The sequence below is a fragment of the Zalophus californianus genome, chromosome 7, assembly GCF_009762305.2.
Source record: "Zalophus californianus isolate mZalCal1 chromosome 7, mZalCal1.pri.v2, whole genome shotgun sequence".
NCBI classification, from domain to species: domain Eukaryota; kingdom Metazoa; phylum Chordata; class Mammalia; order Carnivora; family Otariidae; genus Zalophus; species Zalophus californianus.
In genome coordinates this window covers 43,842,468-43,867,139 of record NC_045601.1, presented here as the reverse complement: position 1 = coordinate 43,867,139, position 24,672 = coordinate 43,842,468, and the positions used below count along the sequence as shown (strand labels likewise).

General features: G+C 37.1%; 1 protein-coding gene across 4 annotated transcripts in view; it reads right to left on the bottom strand.

Annotated features, from left to right (window-relative positions):
* MCM9 (minichromosome maintenance 9 homologous recombination repair factor) overlaps positions 1-24,672 on the bottom strand; it is a 105,883-nt gene that overhangs the window by 46,000 nt on the left and 35,211 nt on the right. Inside the window, exon 8 of one of the 4 annotated variants that reach the window (XM_035728550.1) lies at positions 1,405-1,454. The exons of the other annotated variants lie outside the window; for them this stretch is intronic. Coding sequence (XP_035584443.1) covers positions 1,435-1,454 — 20 coding nt within the window. The 3' untranslated portion in view covers positions 1,405-1,434. Of the gene's footprint in view, positions 1-1,404; positions 1,455-24,672 lie in introns of those variants that run through there. 4 annotated transcript variants of the gene reach the window in all.

Here is a 24,672-nt window from a genome sequence, read left to right as displayed (position 1 = left end):
AACAGTAGATATTAGAATCCAATGATGAAAATGAAAAGTTTGCTCCTAGTCACAGCGAGAGAAAGAAGACTCTAATATGTCTTTCCTGGTTTTGATTCAACCTCTATACCAGAGTGGTTAAAAGCAAAGGCTTTGGGGGCACCTGGCGAGCTCCATCAGTTAAGAATCTGACTCTTGGTGTCAGCCCAAGTCATGATCTTGGGGTCATGAGATTGAGCCCCACGGTGGGCTGGCACTCAGCGCAGAGTCTATTTGAGATTCTTTCCCTCTCCCTTCCCCCCTGGCCCTCTCCCAACTTGTGCACGTGCGTGCTCTCTAAAATAAACAAATAAATAAATAAAAAGGCAAAGGCTTTGGAGTCACACATACTCGGATCCTGAATCCTGGATCTGTCATTCTGGTTGTCATATATAGGCAAGTTTCCTAATATGTTCTGGCCTCTGTTTATTCATTTATAAAAGGGGATAACAATGGAATGTATCTTATAGAGTCTTGGATGTTCAAACAGAATATAATAAAGCTCTTTAAAAGGTATATGACACATAATGAGTACTTATAATAACTATTGTTGATAAAAATCGATAAGCTAGGCTGACCAAGAAAAAAAGAGAAACAAATTACAAATATCAGGAATGAAAGGGGGATATCACTATAAACCCTACAGATACTTAATAATAGTAAGTAAATACAATGAACAACTCTATGTCCTAAGTTTGATAACTTAGATGAAATGGTCAAATTCTTTGAGATATATAAACTGTGAAGTTTATCTAAAAAGGAATCAATAGCTTGCATACTCCTACATCTATTTTGAAATTTGGCTATGTAGTTAAAAATCCTGCAACACAAAAATCTACAGACTAAGATGACTTCATGGTGAATTCTACCAAACATTTATGAAAGAGATATACCAGTTCTACACAAAATTTTCAAAAATACAGAAAAACAAGGAATACTTCCCAACTCATTTAGTATAGCCAGCATTATTAAGATACCAAAGCCAGATAAAAGATCTATCAAAGGAAAACTAAAGACCAGTATCTCTCATAAACATAGACGCAAAAATCCTCAAAAAATACAAGCATCTCAAACAATACATAAAATAATAGATTATAACCAAGTAGGGTTTATCTTGGGAGTGCAAGGCTAATTCAACATTCAAAAACTAACCAATATAATTCACCATATCAATAAACTAAGGAAGAAAAAGCAAATGACCATCTCAGTATATTCAGAAAACACCTGACAAAACTCAACAATTATTCAGGATAAAAAAAGTCTCTGAGAAAGCCAGGAAGAGAGGGAACTTCGTCAGTCTTATAAAGGGCATTTACAAAAATCATGACATATTTAATCATAAAAGACTGAATGCTTACCCCACCCTCATCCCCAAGATCAGGACAAGGCAAGAAGATTAGCTCTCATCATTCTTATTCAAAATCTTGGTGGAGGTTCTATCCAGTAAAATAAAGGAAAAGAAATTAACAACCATCAGATCAAAAAGGAAAAATAAGACTTTATATTTTCAGACAATATGATTGTGTATAAAATTCCAAGTAATGTGCAAAAAGGCTACTAGAACTAAGTGAGTATAGCAAGGTTGCAGGATGCAAGTCAATATATAAAAATCAGTCATATCTCTATACGTTAGAAAAAAATTAAAAATGGAAATTAGAACATAATACAAATTGGGGCACCTGGGTGGCTCCGTCGGTTAAGTGCCTTTGGCTCAGGTCGTGATCCCAGAGTCCCCAGTCGAGCCCTGCTCTTGGGCTCCCTCATCAGGAAGTCTGCTTCTCCCACTGCCCCTCTCCCTGCTCATGCTCTCTCTCTCATTCTCGCTCTCTCAAATAAATAAATAAAATCTTTAAAAATAATAAAAATTAAAATAATACAATTTATAATAGCACCTGAAGATATTAAATACCTGGGTATAAATCTTTAAAAATGTGCAAGATCTGGGCCGTGAATTCGAGCCCCGCCCCACCTGGGTGCAGAGATTACTAAAAAATAAATAAAAAACTTTAAAAAACGTGCAAGGGGCACCTGGGTGGCTCAGTCAGTTAAGCGTCTGCCTTTGGCTCAGGTTATGATCCCAGGGTCCTGGGATCAAGCCCCATGTTAGGCTCCTGGCTCAGCAGGGAGCCTGCTTCTCCCTCTCCTTCTGCCTCTCCCCCTGCTTGTGTGCTCTCTCTCTCTCTCTGTATCTGTCTCAAATGAATAAATAAAAACTTTAAAGAAAAATGTGCAAGATCTGTACATAAGAACTATAAAACACTGATGAAGGAAATCAAAGATAATTAATTAAATCAAGAGACAGTCCATGTTCATGAAATGAATTGAAAAACTCAGTATTTTATTTATTTTTTAAAGATTTTATTTTTTTATTATCAGAGAGAGAGTGAGCACAAGCAGGGGGATTGGCAGGCAGAGGGAGAAGCAGGCTCCCTGCTGAGCAAGGAGCCCAATGCAGGACTTGATCCCAGGACCCTGGGATCATGACCTGAGCTGAAGGCAGACGCTTGACTGACTGAGCCACCCAGGCATCCCTGAAAAACTCAGTATTTTAAAGATGCTTCCCCAAACTGTTCTATAATTCTCCCTAAATTGGTCTATAGATCAATGAAATTCCAAACACAAACTTTTTAAAAAAGATTATTTATTTGAGAGAAAGAGAGAGAGACAGCAAGCAGGTTGGGGAGGGGCGCAGATGGAAAGAGAGTCCTAAGCAGACTGTGCACTGGGCACAGAGCCTGACGAGGGCTCAATCTCACCACCCTGAGATCACAACTTGAGCGAAACCAAGAGTCAGACACAATCGACTGCACCACCTAGGCACCCCCTCCAACAAAATTCTAATGGGGTTTTTCTTTTTATAGAAATTGACAAAGTGATTCCAAAATTTATATGGAGAAGCAAAGGAAATAGAAGAATCAAACCAAAAAACAAAGTAGGAGGTCATGATTTAATTTCCACATTTACTACAAAGCTACAGTAATCAATTCAGTGTCATACTAGAAAAAGAAGAGACAGAACAATGGAATAGAGTCCAATAATAGGCCTACACATATCTGGTCAAGTGATTTTTTGATAAAAATACAAAAGCAATTCAATGAAGAAAAGATAATCTGTTCTATAAATGGTGCTGGAATAACTGGATAGCCTTATGCAAAAAGGAAAAAAAAATCAATTTTGATCCATACCTCAAATCTGATACAAAAATTAACTCAATGAATGAAAAGATCTAAATGAAAAATATAAAACTTATAGATGAAAACTCATAGAAGAAAATACAAGAGAAAATCTATGTGAGTTCTTCTGTTTTCCAGTCCAGCATTTAAGGAGCTCAGGAGTTGCCACAAGTTGCCACTTGTTTAACAGTAAGTAAAAACCTGAACAAACTGAAAAATGAATAATTCTTCTAAGATGCATTAGAGAAATGAGGTCACAGGGCAAACCAATGACCCCCAAATTAGGAAAACAGAAAGACAGAGAATCACAACTCACCAGAGCTGTTACCTCTAGGGGAACCAGTAATGGTATAAGAAAACCTGAACTGTAATTGATGAATTGCTGGAGGTTCAGAGTGGACAACTCTGAGAATTAAAATCTCCATTCACGGGGGACCCTCAGACTTTTGTGACTTTTAACTCCAAGAGTCGTCCCAGGTTCTCCCATTAAATATTGGCAATTTTCCTCTGATATTATGAGCAAAGAGATGGAAAGTCTAAGAAAAAAATAAAAAATTTCTAGAGATCAAAAACACTGTAAAAGAAAGGAAGAATGCCTTTGATGAGCTCATTAGTGGATTGGACATGGTTGAGTAAAGAATCTCTGAATGTAAAGATAGTATAAGTTTCAAGGGAAACTTCCAAAACTGAAAAGCAAACAGGAGAAAAGGTGAAAAATAACACAACAGAATATCCAAGAACTGTGGAACTATAAAAGGTATAACAAATGTCATGGGAAACCAGAATAAAAAGAAAGAGAGAAAGGAACAGAAGCAGTATTTGAAGCAATAATGACTAAGAATTAGTCATTAATTGATTAATTAATATCAATACCAAACCATGGATCCAGAAAACTCAAGCTAACACTAAGCAGGAAAAATGTTTTTTTTTTTTTTTTTAAAACTACATGTAGGCATGTCATATTTAAAGGTCAGAAAATCAAACATAAAGAAAAAATCTTGAAAGAAATCAAAGGAAAAACACAACTTACCTGTAAAGGAGCAAACATGAGAATGATATCCAACTTCCCCTCAGAAACCACACAAGTAACAAGAGTAGAATGAAATATTCAAAGTATCAAGAGAAAAAGCCCGCCAGCCTAGAATTCTGTACCTTTCGTGAAATTATCTTCAAAAGTGAAAAAGAAAAAAAAATTTTTTTTGAGGTAATTTGTTGCCAGGAGACCTGCCTTGCAAGAAATGTTAAATGAAGTTCTTTAGAGAGAAGGAAAATTATATAGGTCAGAAACTCAGATCTACACAAAGAGACCTGGTTGGCTCAGTCGGAAAAGAATAGAACCCTTGGTCTTGGGGTTGTGAGTTTGAGCCCCACATGGGGTGTAGAGATTACTTATATAAATGAAGTTTAAAAAAAAGAAAAAGAAACTCACATCTACATAAAGTAAGGAGGAATGAAGAAGGATTAGCTAAAATAAAAACTGTTTTTCTTACTCTTAATTCATCTAAAAGATATAAGTTTGTTAAAAATAATAGCAATAATGAATTCAAATATGTATGCTTGTATGTGTTTATGTTCAAGTGAATGAATGAGAGCAATAATAAAAAGGATGAGAGGGAGGAATTAGAAATATCTTGCTAGTTATAAGGTACTGTGCTACCCATGGAGTGTTTTTAGTATTATTTGAAAGTGGACTGGATTAATTGTAAATGTATATTGCAAACTCTAGAGCAACCAATTACCAAAGTTAAAAAGAAGCATAACTGATATACTAAGAAGGGAGAAAAACTGGAATCATATAGAATGCTCAATTAAAACATAATAGGTAGAAAAAGTGGAAGATAAAAACAGGAACAAAGAACAAGGGCAACACATAGAAAATGCTAACAAATATGGCAAGTATAAATCCAGCTTTGTCAATAATCACTTGGAACATATACAGTCTAAATACACCAATTAAAAGACAGATTATCAGAGTTGATAAAAAAAGACCCAACTACACATTATCTATGAGAAACCCACTTTATTTTTACTTTTTTGAAACCCACTTTAAATATAAAGACATATAGATTAAAAGTAAAGACAGAGAAAGATATACCATGCTAACACTAACCCAAATAAATATGAGAGTAGCTGTATTAATTTCAGACAGAACAGATGTCAGGGTAAGAAAATTTATCAGGGAGACAGAGGAGCATTACATAATGATAAGAGGGGGTCAACACTCCAAGATGATGTAACAATCCTTAGTATTTATGGGCCTCAGAATATGTGAGGTAAAAACTAGTGGAAGTCAAAGGAGAAGTAGATGAATTTGTATTATAGTTGGAGACTTACCATACTCCTGTATGGTAAATGGACATATCCAACAGGCAGAAAATCAGTAAGGCCATAAGTGAACTCAAAAGTACCATCCATCAACTGAATATAACAAGCATCTATAAATGACTTCATCCAACAACAGCAGAATGTATTTTTTCTCCAGATCCCATGGAATATTCACCAAGATAGAACACATGCTGGACGACAAAACACACCTTAGCAAATTTAGAAAAGAAATCATAAATCTTCTTTCAGACCACAATGTAATTAAACTAGAAAGCAATAACAGAAAGAGAACTAGAAAATCCCAAATTATGTGGAGATTAAACAACACACTTCTAAGTAACACATGGAACCAGGAAGAAATCTTAAGAGATTTAAAAATGTTTTGAACTAAATCAAAATGAAAATATAACTTATCAAAATGTGTGGGATGCACTGAAAGCACTGCTTAGAGAAACTGATAGCACTAAGTGCATATATTAGAAGAGAAGAAAGATCTAAAATAAATAATACAAGCTTCCACTTTAGGAAACTAGAAAAAGAAGAGCAAACTAAATCCAAAGCAAGCAGAAGAAAGGGAATAATAAAAATTACAGCAGAAATCAATGAAATTGAAAGCAGGAAATCAATAGAGAAAATCATTGAAACCAAAATCTGTTCTTTGACAAGATCAATAAAATTGATAAGCTAAGAAAAAAAAGAGAAAAGACACAAATTATGAAGAGGGGACACCACTACTGATCCTACTGACAGTAAGCAGATAAAAATTATTACAAACAACTTTATGATGACAAATTTGATAATCTAGATGAAATGGACCAATTCCTTGAAAGACATAAGCTGCCAACTCACATCAGAAGAAACAGACAATCTCGGGGCGCCTGGGTGGCTCAGTCGTTAAGCATCTGCCTTCAGCTCAGGTCATGATCCCAGGGTCCTGGGATCGAGCCCCACATCGGGCTCCCTGCTCCGCGGGAAGCCTGCTTCTCCCTCTCCCACTCCCCCTGCTTGTGTTCCCTCTCTCGCTGTGTCTCTCTCTGTCAAATAAATAAATAAAATCTTTAAGAAAAAAAAAAAGAAGAAACAGACAATCTGAATAGGCCCATATCCATTAAAGAAACTGAATCAATAATTAATAACCTTCTAAAGTAGAAAGTATCAGGCCCAGATGGCTTCACTGGTGAATTCTACCGAACATTTAAGAAAGAAAAGATTACCCATTCTCTACAGTTTTTGCAGAAGACAGAAGTAGAGGTAATACTTCCTAACTCATACTATGCCAGCAAAACCCAACAAAGACATTACAAGAAAACTACAGCGCATATCTCTCATGAACATAGATGCAAAAATCTTCAGTAAAATATTAGCAAACTTGTGCTCCCTTCAGCAGCACATATACTAAAATATTAGCAAACTAAATCCAACAATGTATAAAAAGAATTATACACCATGACCTAGTGGGATTTATCTGAGGTATGCAAGGCTGCTTCAACAAGCAAAAATCAATTGATATTATCTATCACATCAACAGACTAAAGAAGAAAAAAACCTCACAGGATAGACTCAAAAGTCCATTAACAGTAGAACAGATAAAGAAATTCTTGTACATTCATACTGTGCAATGAGAGCAATAAAAAAATGCAGTGCCGCTAAATACAATATAGATGAAATATTAAAACAAAATACTGAGCAAAAGAATACACACTCTACAATTTCATTACTGTAAAGTAAAAATACCAGGCAAATACAAATTAGTGCGGACCTACAAGAAATACTAGGGGAGGGGGTGGAACAAGATGGCAGAGGAGCAGGAGAACTAAATTGTCGAGTCCCAGGAATTCAGCTGGCTAGGGATCAAACTATTCTGAACACCTACAAACTCAATAGGAGATTGAAGAAAAGAATAGCAACAACTCTGAACAGAAAAGCAACCACTTTCTGGAAGGTAGGACGTGTGGAGAAGTGAATCCAAGGCGACATTCAGGAGGATAGACGGCAGGGGAGGGGGCCTCCGACTGCCACTACCAGCTAGTGATAGGGCTGCGGAGCACAAAATTGGAACTTTTAGAAGTCGGCTCTGCTGAGGGACGTCGCTCCAGTGGCTAAGCAGGGGGTGGAAGCCTCGAGGGACAGTGTGGTCTCAGGACCCTTGGGGTGCCAGAAAGATGGGGGTGCCTGAGTGCCGCAGAGCTCCCAGGTATAGGAGCGGGGAAGCCGGCTGCAGAGACGGAGCCAACGAGCGGGCTCTCAGCTCGGGGTTGCCATAAACCTTGATCCGCGCACAGTCGGGCCACTGCTCCTCCAGCAGGGACCCAACAAGCGGCAGATCCAGGGAGACTCTCCTTCCTTCTCCAGGAGGAGCGGCGTGGGAGCCCACCGCAAGGATCTGCTGGGTTTGGAGACTCCACACAGCGTGGTGAGCCAGAGATAGAAACACTCTGTCACAGGTCGGTAAGCATGGAGTGCGCCAGGGACCGGGGAGATGGGAATGACTGATTGCTTTTCTCTGGGGGCTCAGTGAGGAGCAGGGCCCCCAGTTCTCGGCTCCTCCATGGCAGAGATTGGGAGGCCACCATTTTCACTCTCATCCTTCAAAGCTGTACCAAAAGCTTGCAGTTCCAGAACAAAAGCTCCTGAGGGCAAACCCAAGCAGATTACTTAGCCCAGACCGGCAAGGGCAGGGCAATTCTGCCACCAGCAAAGGCATTTGGGAACCAGGGCAACAGGCCCCTCCCCCAGAAGATCAGCAAGAACAGCCAGCCAAGATCAAATTTACCAATCAATGAGAACGGCAGAACTCCAGCGATAGGGGAATACTGCACATAGAATTCATGGCTTTTTTACCATGATTCTTTAGTCTTTCAAAGTTAATTTTTTTTTAGCTTTTTTTTTTTTTTGAATTTTTCTTTTTCCCTTTTTCAACCAACATCTCATCAATCCCTTTTTTAAAAAAACATTATTTTTATTTTTCATTTTTAGAGTCATATTCTATTCCTTCATATTAGTTACCCTTATTTTTGGCACATATATATAAGTTGTTTTCTCTTTAAAATTTTGAGATACAGTTTCTCCTAACAGATCAAAATATACCCTAAATCTCTAGTGTATGGCTTTTTTCTAGTCTCCTGCCCGATCACAATCTCTCCCGTTTTTTCTTTTTTAAATCCTCTTCTTTCTATTTTCAAACAACTTATCTTATCAATTCCTTTTATAAAATTTTTTTATAATTTTCATCTTTACACTCATATTCCATCCCTTCATCATATCAGCCGTTATTTTTGTACATATATAAGTTTTTCTTTCTTTAAAATTTTGGGAGGCACTTTCTTCTAAAAGAACAAAATACACCCAAAATCTAGTGTGTGGCACTGATCTATGCACGAGCCTGATCATATTTGATCATATTCTGTTTTTTGTTTTGTTTTGTTCTGTTTATGTTTGTTTCTATCTTTTCCTCTTTTTTTCTTTTTCTTTTTTCTTTCTTCCCCTTTCTTTTCCTCTGGTTTCATGTCTTTTCTGATTTGTTTAGAGTATATTTTCTGGGGACGTTATAACCCTGTTAGCATTTTGTTCTCTCATTCATCTATTCTCCTTTGGACAAAAGGACAAGACAGAAAAAATCACCTCAACAAAAAGAACAAGAAGTAGTACCGATGCCAGGGACCTACTTAATATGGACATTAGTACAATGTCAGACCTAGAGTTCAGAATCATGATTTTAAAGATACTAGCTGGGCTTGAAAAAAGCATGGAAGTTATTAGAGAAATCCTTTCTGGAGAAATAAAAGAACTAAAATCTAACCAAGTCGAAATCAAAAAGGCTATTAATGAGGTGCAATCAAAAATGGGGGCAGTAACTGCTAGGATAAATGAGGCAGAAGAGAGAATCAGCGACATAGAAGACCAAATGATGGAAAATAAAGAGGCTGAGAAAAAGAGAGAGAAACAACTACAGGATCACGAGGGCAGAATTTGAGAGGTAAGTGATACCATAAGACGAAACAACATTAGAATAATTGGGATCCTAGAAGAAGAAGAGAGAGAGAGGGGGGCAGAAGGTATATTGGAGCAAATTGTAGCAGAGAACTTCCCTAATTTGGGGAAGGAAACAGGCATCAAAATCCAGGAGGCACAGAGAACCCCTCTCAAAATCAATAAAAATAGGTCAACACCCCAACATCTAATAGTAAAACTTACGAGTCTCAGAGACAAAGAGAAAATCCTGAAAGCAGCCTGGGAGAAGAGATCTGTAACCTACAATGGTAGATACATTAGATTGGCAACAGACCTATCCACAGAGACCTGGCAGGTCAGAAAGGACTGGCATGATATACTCAGAGCACTAAATGAGAAAAATATGCAACCAAGAATACAATATCCAGCTAGGCTGTCAATGAAAATAGAAGGAGAGATAAAAAGGTTCCAGGACAAACAAAAACTAAAGGAATTTGCAAACACAAAACCAGCCCTACAAGAAATATTGAAAGGGGTCCTCTAAGCAAAGAGAGAGCCGAAAAGCAACATAGACCAGAAAGGAACACAGACAATATACAGTAACAGTCATCTTACAGGCAATACAGTGGCACTATATTCATTTCTTTCAATAGTTACCCTGAATGTAAATGGACTAAATGCCCCAATCAAAAGACACAGGCTACCAGATTGGATTAAAAAACAAGACCAATCGATATGCTGTCTACAAGAGACTCATTTTAGATCCAAAGACACCCCCAGGTTGAAAGTGAAGGGGTGGAAAATCATTTACCATGCTAATGGACACCAAAAGAAAGCTGGGGTGGCAATCCTTATATCAGACAAATTAGATTTTAAACCAAAGACTATAATAAGAGATGAGTAAGGACACTATATCCTAGTTAAAGGGTCTATCCAACAAGAAGATCTAACAATTGTAAGTATCTATGCCCCTAACATGGGAGCAGCCAATTATATAAGGCAATTAATAACAAAAGCAAAGAAACACATTGACAACAATACAATAATAGTGGGGGACTTTAACACCCCCCTGACTGAAATGGACAGATCATCTAAGCAAAAGATCAACAAGGAAATAAAGACTTTAAATGACACACTGGCCCAAATGGACTTCACAGACATATTCAGAACATTCTATCCCAAAGCAATGGAATACACATTCTTCTCTAGTGCCCATGGAACATTCACCAGAATAGATCACATCCTAGGTCACAAATCAGGTCTCAACCGGTACCAAAAGATTGGGATTATTCCCTGCATATTTTCAGACCACAATGCTTTGAAACTAGAACTCAAACACAAGAGGAAAGTCGGAAAGAACTCAAATACATGGAGGCTAAAGAGCATCCTACTCAAGAATGAATGGGTCAACCAGGAAATTAAAGAAGAATTTAAAAAATTCATGGAAACCGAAGAAAATGAAAACACAACAGTTCAAAATCTTTGGGATACAGCAAAGGCAGTCCTAAGAGGAAAGTATATAGCAATACAAGTCTTTCTCAAGAAACAAGCAAGGTCTCAAATTAACAACCTACACGTAAAAGAGCTAGAGAAAGAACAGCAAATAAAGCCTAAACCCAGCAGGAGAAGAGAAATAATAAAGATCAGAGCAGAAATCAATGAAATAGAAACCAAAAGAACAGTAGAACAGATCAACAAAACTAGGAGCTGGTTCTTTGAAAGAATTAACAAGAATGATAAACCCCTGGCCAGACTTATCAAAACGAGAAATGACCCAAATCAACAAAATCATGAATGAAAGAGGAGAGATCACAACCAACACCAAAGAAATACAAATAATTATAAGAACATATTAGGAGCAAATATATGCCAGCAAATTAGGTAACCTGGAAGAAATGGATGCATTCCTAGAGATGTATCAACTACCAAAACTGAACCAGGAAGAAACAGAAAACCTGAACAGACATATAACCACTAATGAAATTGAAGCAGTAATCAAAAATCTCCCAACAAACAAAGCCCAGGGTCAGATGGCTTCCCAGGGGAATTCTACCAAACATTTAAAGAAGAATTAATACCTATTCTCCTGAAACTGTTCCAAAAAATAGAAATGGAAGGAAAACTTCCAAACTCGTTTTATGAGGCCACCATTACCTTGATCCCCAAACCAGACAAAGACCCCATCAAAAAGGAGAATTACAGACCAATATCCTTGATGAACATGGATGCAAAAATTCTCACCAAAATACTAGCCAATAGGATCCAATAGTACATTAAAAGGATTATTCACCACAACCAAGTGGGATTTATCCCTGGGCTGCAAGGTTGGTTCAACATCCGCAAATCAATCAACATGATACAATACATTAACAAAAGAACAAGAATCATATGATCCTCTCAATAGATGCAGAAAAAGCATTTGACAAAGTACAGCATCCTTTCTTGATCAAAACTCTTCAGAGTATAGGGATAGAGGGTACATACCTCAATATCATAAAAGCCATCTATGAAAAACCTACAGCAAATACCATTCTCAATGGGGAAAAACTGTAAGTTTTCCCCCTAAGGTCAGGAACGCGGCAGGGATGTCCACTATCACCACTGCTATTCAACACAGTATTAGAAGTCCTAGCCACAGCAATCAGACAACAAAAAGAAATCAAAGGCATCCAAATCAGCAAAGAAGTCAAACTCTCACTGTTTGCAAATGATATGATACTTTATGTAGAAAACCAAAAAGACTCCACCCCAAAACTGCTAGAACTCATACAGGAATTCAGTAAAGTGGCAGGATATAAAATCAATACACAGAAATCAGTGGCATTCCTATACACCAACAACAGGACAGAAGAGCGAGAAATTAAGGAGTCATCCCATTTACAACTGCACCCAAAACCATAAGATACCTAGGAATAAATCTAACCAAAGAGGCAAAGAATCTGTACTCAGAAAACTATAAAATACTCATGAAAGAAATTGAGGAAGACACAAAGAAATGGAAAAACGTTCCATGCTCATGGATTGGAAGAACAAATATTGTGAAGATGTCAATGCTACCTAGAGCAATCTACACATTCAATGCAATCCCCATCAAAATACCATCCACTTTCTTCAAAGAAATGGAACAGATACTCCTAAAATTTGTATGGAACCAGAAAAGACCCCGAATAGCCAGAGGAATGTTGAAAAAGAAAAGCAAAGCTGACGGCATCACAATTCCAGACTTCCAGCTCTATTACAAAGCTGTCATCATCAAGACAGTATGGTACTGTCACAAAAACAGACACATAGATGAATGGAACAGAATCGAGAGCCCAGAAATGGACCCTCAACTCTATGGACAACTAATCTTTGACAAAGTAGGAAAGAATGTCCAATGGAAAAAAGACAGTCTCTTCAACAAATGGTGTTGGGAAAATTGGACAGCCACATGCAGAAGAATGAACCTGGACCATTTCCTTACACCACACACAAAAACAGACTCCAAATGGTTGAAAGACCTAAATGTGAGACAGGAGTCCATCAAAATCCTAAAGCAGAACACAGGCAGCAACCTCTTCGACCTCAGCCGCAGCAACTTCTTCCTAGAAACATCACCAAAGGCAAGGGAAGCAAGGGCAAAAATGAACTATTGGGACTTCATCAAGATAAAAAGCTTTTGCACAGCAAAAGAAACAGTCCACAGAACCAAAAGACAACTGACAGAATGGGAGAAGATATTTGCAAATGACATATCAGATAAAGGGCCAGTATTCAAAATCCATAAAGAACTTATCAAACTCAACACCCAAAGAACAAATAATCCAATCAAGAAGTGGGTAGAAGACATGAACAGACCTTTTTCCAAAGAAGACATCCAAATGGCTAACAGAGAAAGGAAAAACTACTCAACATCGCTCGGCATCAGGGAAATCCAAATCAAAACCTCAATGAGATACCATCTCACACAAGTCAGGATGGCTAAAATTAACAAGCCAGAAAACGACAGATATTGGCGGGGATGCGGAGAAAGGGGAACCCTCCTACATTGTTGGTGGGAATGCAAGCTGGTGCGACCACTCTGGAAAACAGTATGGAGGTTCCTCAAAAAGTTGAAAATACAGCTACCATATGATCCAGCAATTGCACTACTGGGTATTTACCACAAAGATACAAATGTAGGGATTCGAAGGGGTATGTGCACCCTGATGTTTATAGCAGCAATGTCCACAATAGCCAAACTGTGGAAAGAGCCAAGATGTCCATCGACAGATGAATGGATAAAGAAGATGTGGTCTATATATATAATGGAATATTACACAGTCATCAAAAGGAATGAGATCTTGCCATTTGCAACGACATGGATGGAACTGGAGGGTGTTATGCTGAGTGAAATAAGTCAATCAGAGAAAGACATGTATCATGACCTCACTGATATGAGGAATTCTTAATCTCAGGAAACAAACTGAGGGTTGCTGGAGTGGGGGTGGGGTGGGAGGGATGGGGTGGCTGGGTGATAGACATTGGGGAGGTTATGTGCTATGGTGAGCGCTGTGAATTGTGCAAGACTGCTGAATCACGGATCTGTACCTCTGAAACAAATAATGCAATATATGTTAAGAAAAAAAAAGAAGAAGATGATAGCAGGAGGGGAAGAATGAAGGGGGGGAAATTGGAGGGGGAGACAAACCATGAGAGATGATGGACTCTGAAAAACAAACTGAGGGTTCTAGATGGGAGGGGTTTGGGGGGATGGGTTAGCCTGGTGATGGGTATTAAAGAGGATACGTTCTTCATGGAGCAGTGGGTGTTATGCACAAACAATGAATCATGGAACACTACATCAAAAACTAATGATGTAATGTATGGTGCTTAACATAACAATAAAAAATTAAAAAAAAAGAAATACTAGGGGAGTCTTTCAGGCTGAAATGAAAGAACACTAAGACAGTAACTCAAGTACACATAAAGAAATAAAAAATACCAGTAAAGTTAACTACATAGGTAAATGTTAAAGATGGTATCAATGTTATTTTGTTGTTAACTCTTTTCTTCTAAGTAAAAACTACAGAAAGCAAAATTTATAAAACTGTGTTGATCAACTTATAACATATGTAGATAAAATTTGTATGACAATAGCACAAAAGAAAGTGAAGGGAACAGAATTATACTGGAACAAAATTTTTATATACTATTAAAATCAAATTATTATTAATCTGAATTGGATTGGGTTTACATTAAGATGTTATAATAACCCCCAAGATAACCACTAAGAAAATAACCCCAAAAAATACATTAAAAGAAGCAAAAGGGTATTAAAATGATAACACTAAATATTACATTAAGCACAAAAGAAGGCAGTAATGGAGAATACCGCAACAAAGAAGACATAAGCTGTGTGGAAAGCAGTGGAAAATAGCATTCATAAATCCTACCCCATCAGTAAGTATGTCAAATGTAAACAAACACTTTAATAAAAAGCAGTTTGTAGAATGAATATAAAGACATGATCCAACTATGTGTTGTCTACAAGACACACACTTTAGACAGTAACCAAAGGAGGGCTGCAGTGGCTATGCTAAGATCAGAGAAATATTTTAATACAATTTTAAAAATATATTAATGTGAGAATAGCATTCACAAATGAAGATATAATCACACTGGCTTCTGCGCTAGTTAGATAACATCTAGAGCAGAAGTCAGCAAACCATGATCTGTGGGCAAAATCTGACCCAACCACTTGTTTTTGTAAAAACAGTTTTTTTGCAACACAATCATGCTCATCATTTACTTATTGTCAATGGCTACTTTCACACTACAATGGCAGAGGTAAGCAGTTATGATAAACACTGTATGGCTGTCAAAATCTAAAATATTTATAGCTGGCCTTTTATAGAAAAAAGGTTGCTGACTGTTGATCTAGAGTATTAATGTTTACTTTGGGGACATCAAATTTTAAAAGAAATACTAATAAAAAAGAGAAGGGTAAACAGATAATAAAGGACAAGGAAATAATGTTATTTAAAGAATAATTTATGGCACAGGGTATGATTAGCCTGAAAGATTTAGGGAAGAGAGAATAATTTTTACATACTTAGAGAACTATCCTTTGGAAGAGAAATTAGACTAATTGGGGGCTGCTTCAAAAGAAATAACAGAGACCATCACGCAGAATTTTATAGGGAACTACTGGAAAACCTGAGGTGCTTAAAATGGAACGGGCTACTTTACAAAGCAGTAACTTTTCATCAAAGTAATTATGTAAGCAAATGTGGAATGTCCATTTGTCAGAGATAGTGCAGAAAGACACCCACGCAATGAGTAGGTAGCTGTATAAAAAAGTAATCAGACCGGACATTGGGTGTAGAAATTACTTTTAATAAATTAATAAAATATGAAAAAGGAATTAGAAAATACTTTGAGAGGAAAGAAAATGAGGACACAACTTACCATAACTTATGGGATGCAACTAGGGCAGTTCTTAGAGAGTAACTTATAGGTATAAATGCCTACATTTAAAAAGAAGAAAAATCTAAAATCAATAATCTATGCTTCCACTTAAGACACTGGAAAAGAAAAAAAAAAAAGCAAACTAAATCCAAAGCAAGTAGAAAGAAGGAAATAATAAATATTAGAGCAGAAACTGAAATAGACAATATAAAAATGACAGAGAAAATAAAACCAAAAGTTGACAGTCTTTTAGGTACCTGACCAAACCAATAAAAGAATCAAATTACTAAAATCAGGACTCAAAGATGAGACATTATTACTGACTTTAGAAAAATAAAAAGGATTATTATAAGGGAATACAATGAACAACTGTGTGTTAACTACTTCTATAACCTGGATGAAACTGACAAATTCCTAGAAAGACACTAACTACCGAAACTGACTCAAGAAAAAAAGAAAATCTCAATAGACCTATAATAAGTGAAGAGACTGAATTAGTAATAATAATAAACTACTCACGAAGAAAAACCCATACACAGATAGCTTTACTGGTGAATTCTACCAAACATCTAAAAAATCAAGTTACAATTCTTCACAACTCTTTAAAAGTTGAAGAGGAGGGAACACTTCCTAACTCATTCTATGAGGTCGGTATTACCCACATACCAAAAAGCAAAAACATCACAAGAATACTAAAGACCAATATCTCTTATGACTACAAATACAAAAAGCCTCAACAAAATACTAGCAAACCAAATCCAACAATATATAAAAAGAATTATACACCATGACCGAGTGGGATTTATCTTGAGAAATATAAGATTGATGTAGATCTGGAAACCAATTTATGTAGCATTCTCATATTAATAGAATAAAGGACAAAAAGCACATGATCACCTCGACAGAGGCAGCAAAAACATTTGACAAAATTCAATACTCTTTTATGTATAAACATTCAACAAACTAGGAACAGAAGGCAAATTCCTCAACTTGATAAAGGGCATCTATAGAAAACCCACAACTAAACATTCTTAATGGTGTATGACTCAATGTTTTCTTGCTAAGATCAGAAACAAGATAGGGATGTTCCTCTATTTTTTTTTTTTTAGATTTATTTATTGAGAGAGAGAGCATGGGGGGCGCGGGGAGGGGCACAAGGAGAGGAAGAAGAGAAGCATACTCCCTGCTGAGCACAGAGCCCCATGCTGGTTTGATCCTAGGACCCAACCTGGAGACCAGGACCTCAACCTAAACCAAGAGTTGGGAACTCAACCAACTGAACCACCCAGGCAACCCCACTCTCACTATTTCTATTAAACACTGTACTGGAGATTCCAGAAAGGGCAATTAGGCCAAAAATGAAATAACAGGCATCCAGAGGGGGAAACGAAGAAGTAAAACTATTTCTATTTGCAGATAACATAATCTTGCATACAGAAAATCCTAAGGAATCAACAAAAAATTTATTACAATTAATAAATGAGTTCAGCAAGTTTGAGAATATAAAATCAATTTTTAAAAATCAGTTGTATGCCTATACACTTTTTTTTTTAAGATTTTATTATTTTTTTGAGAGAGAGAGAGCACAAGCAAGCATGAGCAGGGGGAGAGGGAGAAGCAGACTCCCTGTTGAGCAGGGAGCCCAACATGGGGCTTGATCCCAGGACCCTGAGATCATGACATGATCCGAAGGCAGAGACTTAACTGACTGAGCCACCCAGGCTGGAAGACTTAATATTGTTAAGATGACAATATTCCCCAAAGGTTTCTACAGATTTAATGCAATCCCTATCAAAATCTCAACTATCTTCTCTGTAGAAATTGATAAAGTGATACTAAAATTCATATGAAAGTTCAATGAATCCCAAGTAGCCAACATAATCTTGAAAAAGAACAAAGTTGGAAGAGTCACACTTCTTGACTTCAAAACTTACTACAAAGCTACAATAATCAAGACAATATGGTAATGGCATAAGTTACAGACCAACAGAACAGGATTGATTGTCCAGAAATAAACCCATACATTTATGGTCAATTCATTCTTGGGGGAAAGAATAGTCTTTTCAAATGATACTGCTGGGAAATTGGACATCCACATGCAAAAATATGAATTTGGACCCCTACTTCACATCATATACAAAAATAATTCAAACTGTATCAAAGACTTAAATATAAGGTGCTAAAAGTATAAAACTCTTAGAGGAAAACCAACCAACAATTCCACTTTGGGTATTTGTCTGAAGAAAACAAAAACATTAACTAGAAAAGATATATGCACTTCCATGTTCACTGCAGCATTATTTTCAATAGCCAAGACACGAAAACAACCTAAGTGTTGATGGATGAATAAAGAAATTGTAGTATATATACACAATGGAATATTATTTAAGCCATAAAAAAGAATGAAATCTTGCCATTCACAACACATGGATAAACCTCGAGGACACTATGCTAAGTAAAATAAGTCAGACAGAGAAAGACAAATACTGCATGATCTCTCTTACACGTGAAATCTAAAAAAGCTCATAGATATAGAGAATCAAGCTCATAGAAACAAGAGGTAGATTGGTGGTTACCAATCTATTGGAATGGAGGGAGAAATGGATGAACTGTTTTTTTTTTTAATTTTAGTTTAAATACACTGAATATTATAATAAAACCTTAAAAAATGAAACTTAAAATCCTCGAAGAAAACAAAAATAAAGTAAATGTATAAAATGCTTCAATTAAATAAATAAAACAGGTGTAAATTTTCATGACCTTTGATTATAATGGCAGTGTTTTCAAGAAGTGACATGAAAAGAACAAGCAAAAAAAGCAAAATAGATAAACTGGACTTCATCTAAATTAAGAGCTTTTGGGCAGCAAAGGCCACCACCCAAAGAAAAAGGAAAAAAAAAAACCCTCACAGAATGGGAGAAAATTTTTCTGAACCTCATATATACAAGTCTCTGAAAGTCTCTGATAAGAGCCTCGTATTTAGAATATATAAAGAACTGGGACGCCTGAGTGGTTCAGTAATTACGCGTCTGCCTTCCGCTCAGGTCATGATCCCAGGGTGCTGGGATCAAGCCCCGCATCAGGCTCCCTGCTCAGTGGGAAGCCTGCTTCTCCCTCTCCCCCTCCCCCCGCTTGTGTTCCCTCTCTCGCTGTGTCTCTCTCTGTCAAATAAATAAATAAAATCTTTAAAAAAAAAAAGAATACATAAAGAACTTGTGATTGCTTCGGCAGCACATATACTAGGATATATAAAGAACTCTTTCAACTCAATTAGAAAAACACAAAAACCCAATTGTTTAAATGACCAAAGGATCTGAACAGACATTTCTCCACAGAAGATATACAAATGGCCAATAAGCAAACAAAATATGCACAACATCTTTAGCCATCAGGGAAATATAAGTCAAAACACAATGAGATACCACTTCACATACCACCCATGGCTATAATCAAAAAGATGTAATAACAAGCCTTGGTGAGGATGTGGAGAAATTGGAACGCTCACATGTTGGTGGTGGAAATGTAAAGTGGTGCAGCCACTTTGGAAAACAGCCTGGTAGTTCCTCAAAAGGAGTTACCATATGACCCAGCAATTCCACTCTTAATTAAGCATATAACCAAAGGAATGGAAACATAAGTCCTGCACAAAATTTGTACACAAATGTTCATAGCAGCACAGCTGTTATTTAAAAAAAAATTGTAATCATACTGGGGTTCTTAGAAGTAGATTCCTTGTGCACTGGATTCAAGGCTTTTGCAGGCACAGATTTAACCAACCTAAAATCTATCAATTAATTACCTATTAGCTCATTTGTGAAACCTTTCCTCTTCCTATCTTTTCTAGGTTTTGGCCTCTTCCACATGACCCTGCATATGAGGCCTCCAATCTCACAAAGCCTCCTTGCCTAGCTTCCATCAAGCGAGGCTCCATCTAATGCTGATTGTCTCTATAGTAACCAACTAGAAATGCTGCTATGCTTAGCAGTGGCTTTGTGCAAGCAGTGCTCTAGCCTAGAGAGGTTTTAAAGATTTGAGTCCTTTCTCTACTTACCACACAATTCTCCTGATTTCGGAAAAAGAGAGCATCTGATGAATGAGAGGTAGAAGGTTAAAGAGAAAAGGACTGAATATAAAACATGAAGGAAGATGGATGAGCGGAGACTGAGTTCAAGAGGAAAATGAATTTACAAGGAGCTTCGTTTATTAGAGGGGTAAGAACACATGGTAAAAGAGTAGATACAAGAAACAGAAAATAATTATTAAGCATTTCCATTCATATTCTTCTGGTCAGAAACACTATAATGATATTAACATCAACAAACTGTCAACAACAAACAGTTGTTTATATCTTCAACAAATTTGTAACCTAATGATGGGTAGCAGTGAACACAAAACAGTGAAAATGTTATTAATGAGGTGGAACACAGAATGGGGTGGGTCATACTTTATGTAACACATATGGAAACCGGTGGCTCAGTTGGTTAAGCGACTGCCTTCGGCTTGGGTCATGATCCTGGAGTCCCGGGATTGAGTCCCATGTCGGGCTCCCTGCTCAGCGGGGAGTCTGCTTCTCCCTCTGACCCTCTTCCTTTTCATGCTATCTCTCATTCTCTCTCTCTCAAATAAATAAATAAAATCTTTAAAAAAATATATAGCAAAGCATTCTAGGATGTGTAGTTCCATCCTCCCCCAGACATCCCTTCTGCAACAGGAGGCTTGACCTCTGTAGTGCCTCAAGGGGGAGACTCCCATAGCTTTGCCTTGGCTGAGCCTCCTCTCACTCCCAGTATATACCTGCACTAACATCATTCATGGACTTGTGTTCCTCAAGAGTTCATTAAGCAAGACATTACTACTATGTCTGTCAGCCTCTGGGTTCTTCGAGGAAATGATACCAATTGCTTTTTCTACTCATAAAGGCCACTTTAAATATCTGACAGAGGAGAGAGAGACTAGAGAAGCACTAGGTCAGCAATTAAAGGAACAAGTTTCTGAGCACCCGTGTCTTCATTTGTTATGTGGAATGATAATACCCTACCCTCCTACCATCCCAGGATGTTTTGAAGCTTAAAAAAAGGTTATTTAAACGTTCTTTACAAATGATAAAGAAAGCATCACACCATATATATACATATATACCATATATATATCTTACCCTATATGTATATATATATACATAAACTATACACACATGAACACACATACACACATAGCCTTTATTGTGATACTCTATTTTGCCTCCCACAGAACTTTAAGAATAACTAAAGTTGCATCTAACACATTCTATTCTGTACCATACTCACTTGATTACATAGTTATCTTTCCAATAAAGTCTATGTATGTTTTGTCTTTGACTATTCCACAGACACTAGGACAATTTCACATAATAAATGCTCTCTCTATATAATGAGTTATTAAAATCATTACTGTAGGATTTATTCCTTTTAGAAATGTAAACTCCAGCAAATCTTGACATTCTACATTTATATAGAAAATCTTATTTAAAACTATCCATTAAGGGATGCCTGGGTGGCTCAGTTGGTTAAGTGTCTGCCTTCAGCTCAAGTCATGATCTCAGGGTCCTGGGATGGAGTCCCACATCAGGCTCCTTGCTCAGCAGGGAGCCTGCTTCTCCCTCTGCCTGCCGTTGCCCCTCCTTGTACTCTATCTCTGATAAATAAATAAATAAATAAATAAATAAATAAATAAATAAATTCTTTTAAAAATGATTAAAATTCATTAAATTTTGACATCCTGTAACTAATAAATAATTGGGAGCCCTTTAAACTAACTAAAGATCATACTACAACAAGCCTTACGTGAGAATTTTTTTTAAAAGATGTGGTCAATAATGCAAATGTCTCTTTAAAGAGAATTAAATGCAGGGCTAATATAATTACCCCAGGTGGAAATCCAGGATTTGAACAAAAGCAAGAGGTTAGCACTTCCATTCCTATAACTTCTGCAGCAGGCAGGAGCTGAGACCTGATTTAAATCTTAGTTATAATATATTTTAATTCAGTGTATTTTAATTCAATTTAGTTCTAGTTCATTTTAATTCACTCTTTCATCTTTTGTGTGTGACTTCAAGTTTAAGATTCTTAAAAAGCCCTCTGCAGAGGAGCTTTGGAGCAAGGAAGCAAGCTGCATCTTGTCCCTTCAGATTTTAAGTTGTATGCCCAACACCAGTAGGTACTTTCTCTGAATAGCTACGGCACACCACTCCACACCCCGCCACAACCTACTGGCATGGCTAAATGGTCACCTCATTTCACACCACAGAAAGCACTTGATAACAGACCCATAACTGGATTAAATAAATTTAGATTGCCAAATATGCCTAACTGTGAGGGAAAATAATTGTAGCTGTATTCTTTTGCTAGGGCCACTATAACAAAATACCAGCCTGGGTAGCTTACACAATATAAATGTATTTCCTCACAGTTTTGGAGGCTAGAAGTACAAGATTAAGGTGTCAGCAGGGTTGGTTTCTTTTACAGCCTCTCTTTGGCTTGCAAATAGTTGCCTTCTTGCTGTGTCCTCAGATGGTCTTTTCTCTGTGTATGCTACCCTTACTGTCTCTCTTTACATCCAAATTCCCTCCTATCTAGGGACACCAGTTAGATTGGATTAGGGCCCACTTTCAGGAATTCATTTTAACTTAACGACCTCTTTAAAGGCCTTATCACCAAAAACAGTCACATTCTGAGGTACTGGAGAGTTAGGGCTTCAACATATGAATGGGGTGGGGGGACACAATTCAGCCTATAACAATAGCTAACTAGGTTCATTTATCTCTGTTCCAGAGGCACTAGTTTAGGCTTTGTTCATCTTAGAACCCAAAGGATCTCTTTCAACCATCCTTCTCCCACATATCTGTACAGAGAGAAGCAATTTTGGAGATTATATTCTCTGTAGCCCTCCAAGCATCATATGGGTCCCCTTGGGTACTTAATAAATGAAGACACTCATGGTGCCCCATCTATTACAATATGGTTAGCTGTCTCAGAGTCACCAAAAAGTTGTCCAGCAAGAGATCTTATAACTTGTCTCTGAAACCAGTGATACTTTTACAATGTTTTCCCTTCTATGAGACTTGAAATATGCCACCGCACATCTGGGAATTCCTTTGACCTTTTTTTGCGAAGTATTGTCAACGGTGAAGAAACTATGGGAAAAAAGTGCTCAAAGGCTCTTTAATGTTTCTGAGGAGCAATAATAAAAGAGTTAGGACAGGCAACATGAGAGGTCCAGAGCCAATATTTGTGGCTTCCAGTGGACTATTAAGGAGGGTCATTTTTCCCTTAAATATGGTTGTATATGACATGTTAAACAAAAGGTTTTAAAGAAAATAAGCCAAACTAGTGGTATCCAGGTTGATCTTTTCAGTTCTTGATGCATCAAGTTTTATGGAAGACATACCTACGGTCAGACTGCAAAATACACTTTATTTTACCAGGCTTATAATGTCATTTTTATAAAGCAAGTAAATTAGAATCTCCTCTTAAGAGTGCCTGCAATAATCAGAAAACTGTATACACCATTCTCAAGGGAGTCATGTTTTAATCTTCAAACGGCCATTTATCTTACATATCTAGTGTATCTTAACAGCATACAGCAATTAACACTTTATCTTGGCTAGTGTTAGGACCAGCACTATTAGGAGTGAACAGAGAATATAGTTTATCAGTCACAGTAATCTGCATCTATCACCACACAAACAACTGGGCTTGAGGTAACCTTTTCTGGTAGGTTCTAGTTTACTGTTTAATCCATTGCCAATAAAATGAGAACCCCCACTCTAAGTAGTTTTCCTAAATATGGGGAGGCCTGGTATTACCTGTGCCATATTAACTTTCAAAAGACCAGCAGATAAAGAAGCCACATCAACAGCAACCTACTTAAGTATGAACAATGCCGAAAGAATGACAACTCAAAATCCTGGGCACTATACTAAAAAACAACTCCTTCAGCACAGATGGTACTTAAGAAATAATATTTTCTCTGAATTTAATTAGCCAAGGTCATTGGTTTCACTCAAAACACTGAAGGGAAAAAAATAATGGTTTATGAACAGCAGGTATTAAAAGAAATATAGCACTCTCACTAGGTAAACAAAAATTGTTCAACGCCACAAATGGGTTAAAACCTCTCCCTTTCCCCACAATGGTAGTCAAACAGCATAAATGAATTGACATGAATGCCAATGAATCAAGCAAAGACTCCTCAAAAAACTTGTTTGTGGTACCACAAATTTTTATTTAGTAACGGTTTGTCATAAATTTTTTGAAAATCCCATGTCCTGGTATGCTGCTGTCTTTACTCTTCCTTTCCCTTTCTTATATTTTTTGCCCTTTGGTTTCCTGACACTTCCATTTTCTTTTTATGTTCCTGTTTATGTTCACCAAACGACAGAAACCTGGGGTGTAACTGATCACATGTCTAGCAATCTTTTTCTTATTCTAGGGCTTTCCAGATTAGAACGGGAGACCCAGGTGCAGCCCAAATATTACCTATTCAGATTTTCCAAGCAAAGTGTGCGTGGAAAAGCCTCTCTTCACCCTTCATTTTGTATCTATTTAACTAACGGCGCTGTAGTGCCCAAACGCAGATATTGACCAAGAACTAGATTTCCAAAATGGCTTTGCTCCTTTCGAGCTGGCATGGGGTCTATAAAATACAATTTATTTCCACTGCAACCAACCCTTCTCCTCCACCCCAAATGTTACCCTGTACGTAGACAGCGGAACCTAACCCAGTACAGACAACCGAATCA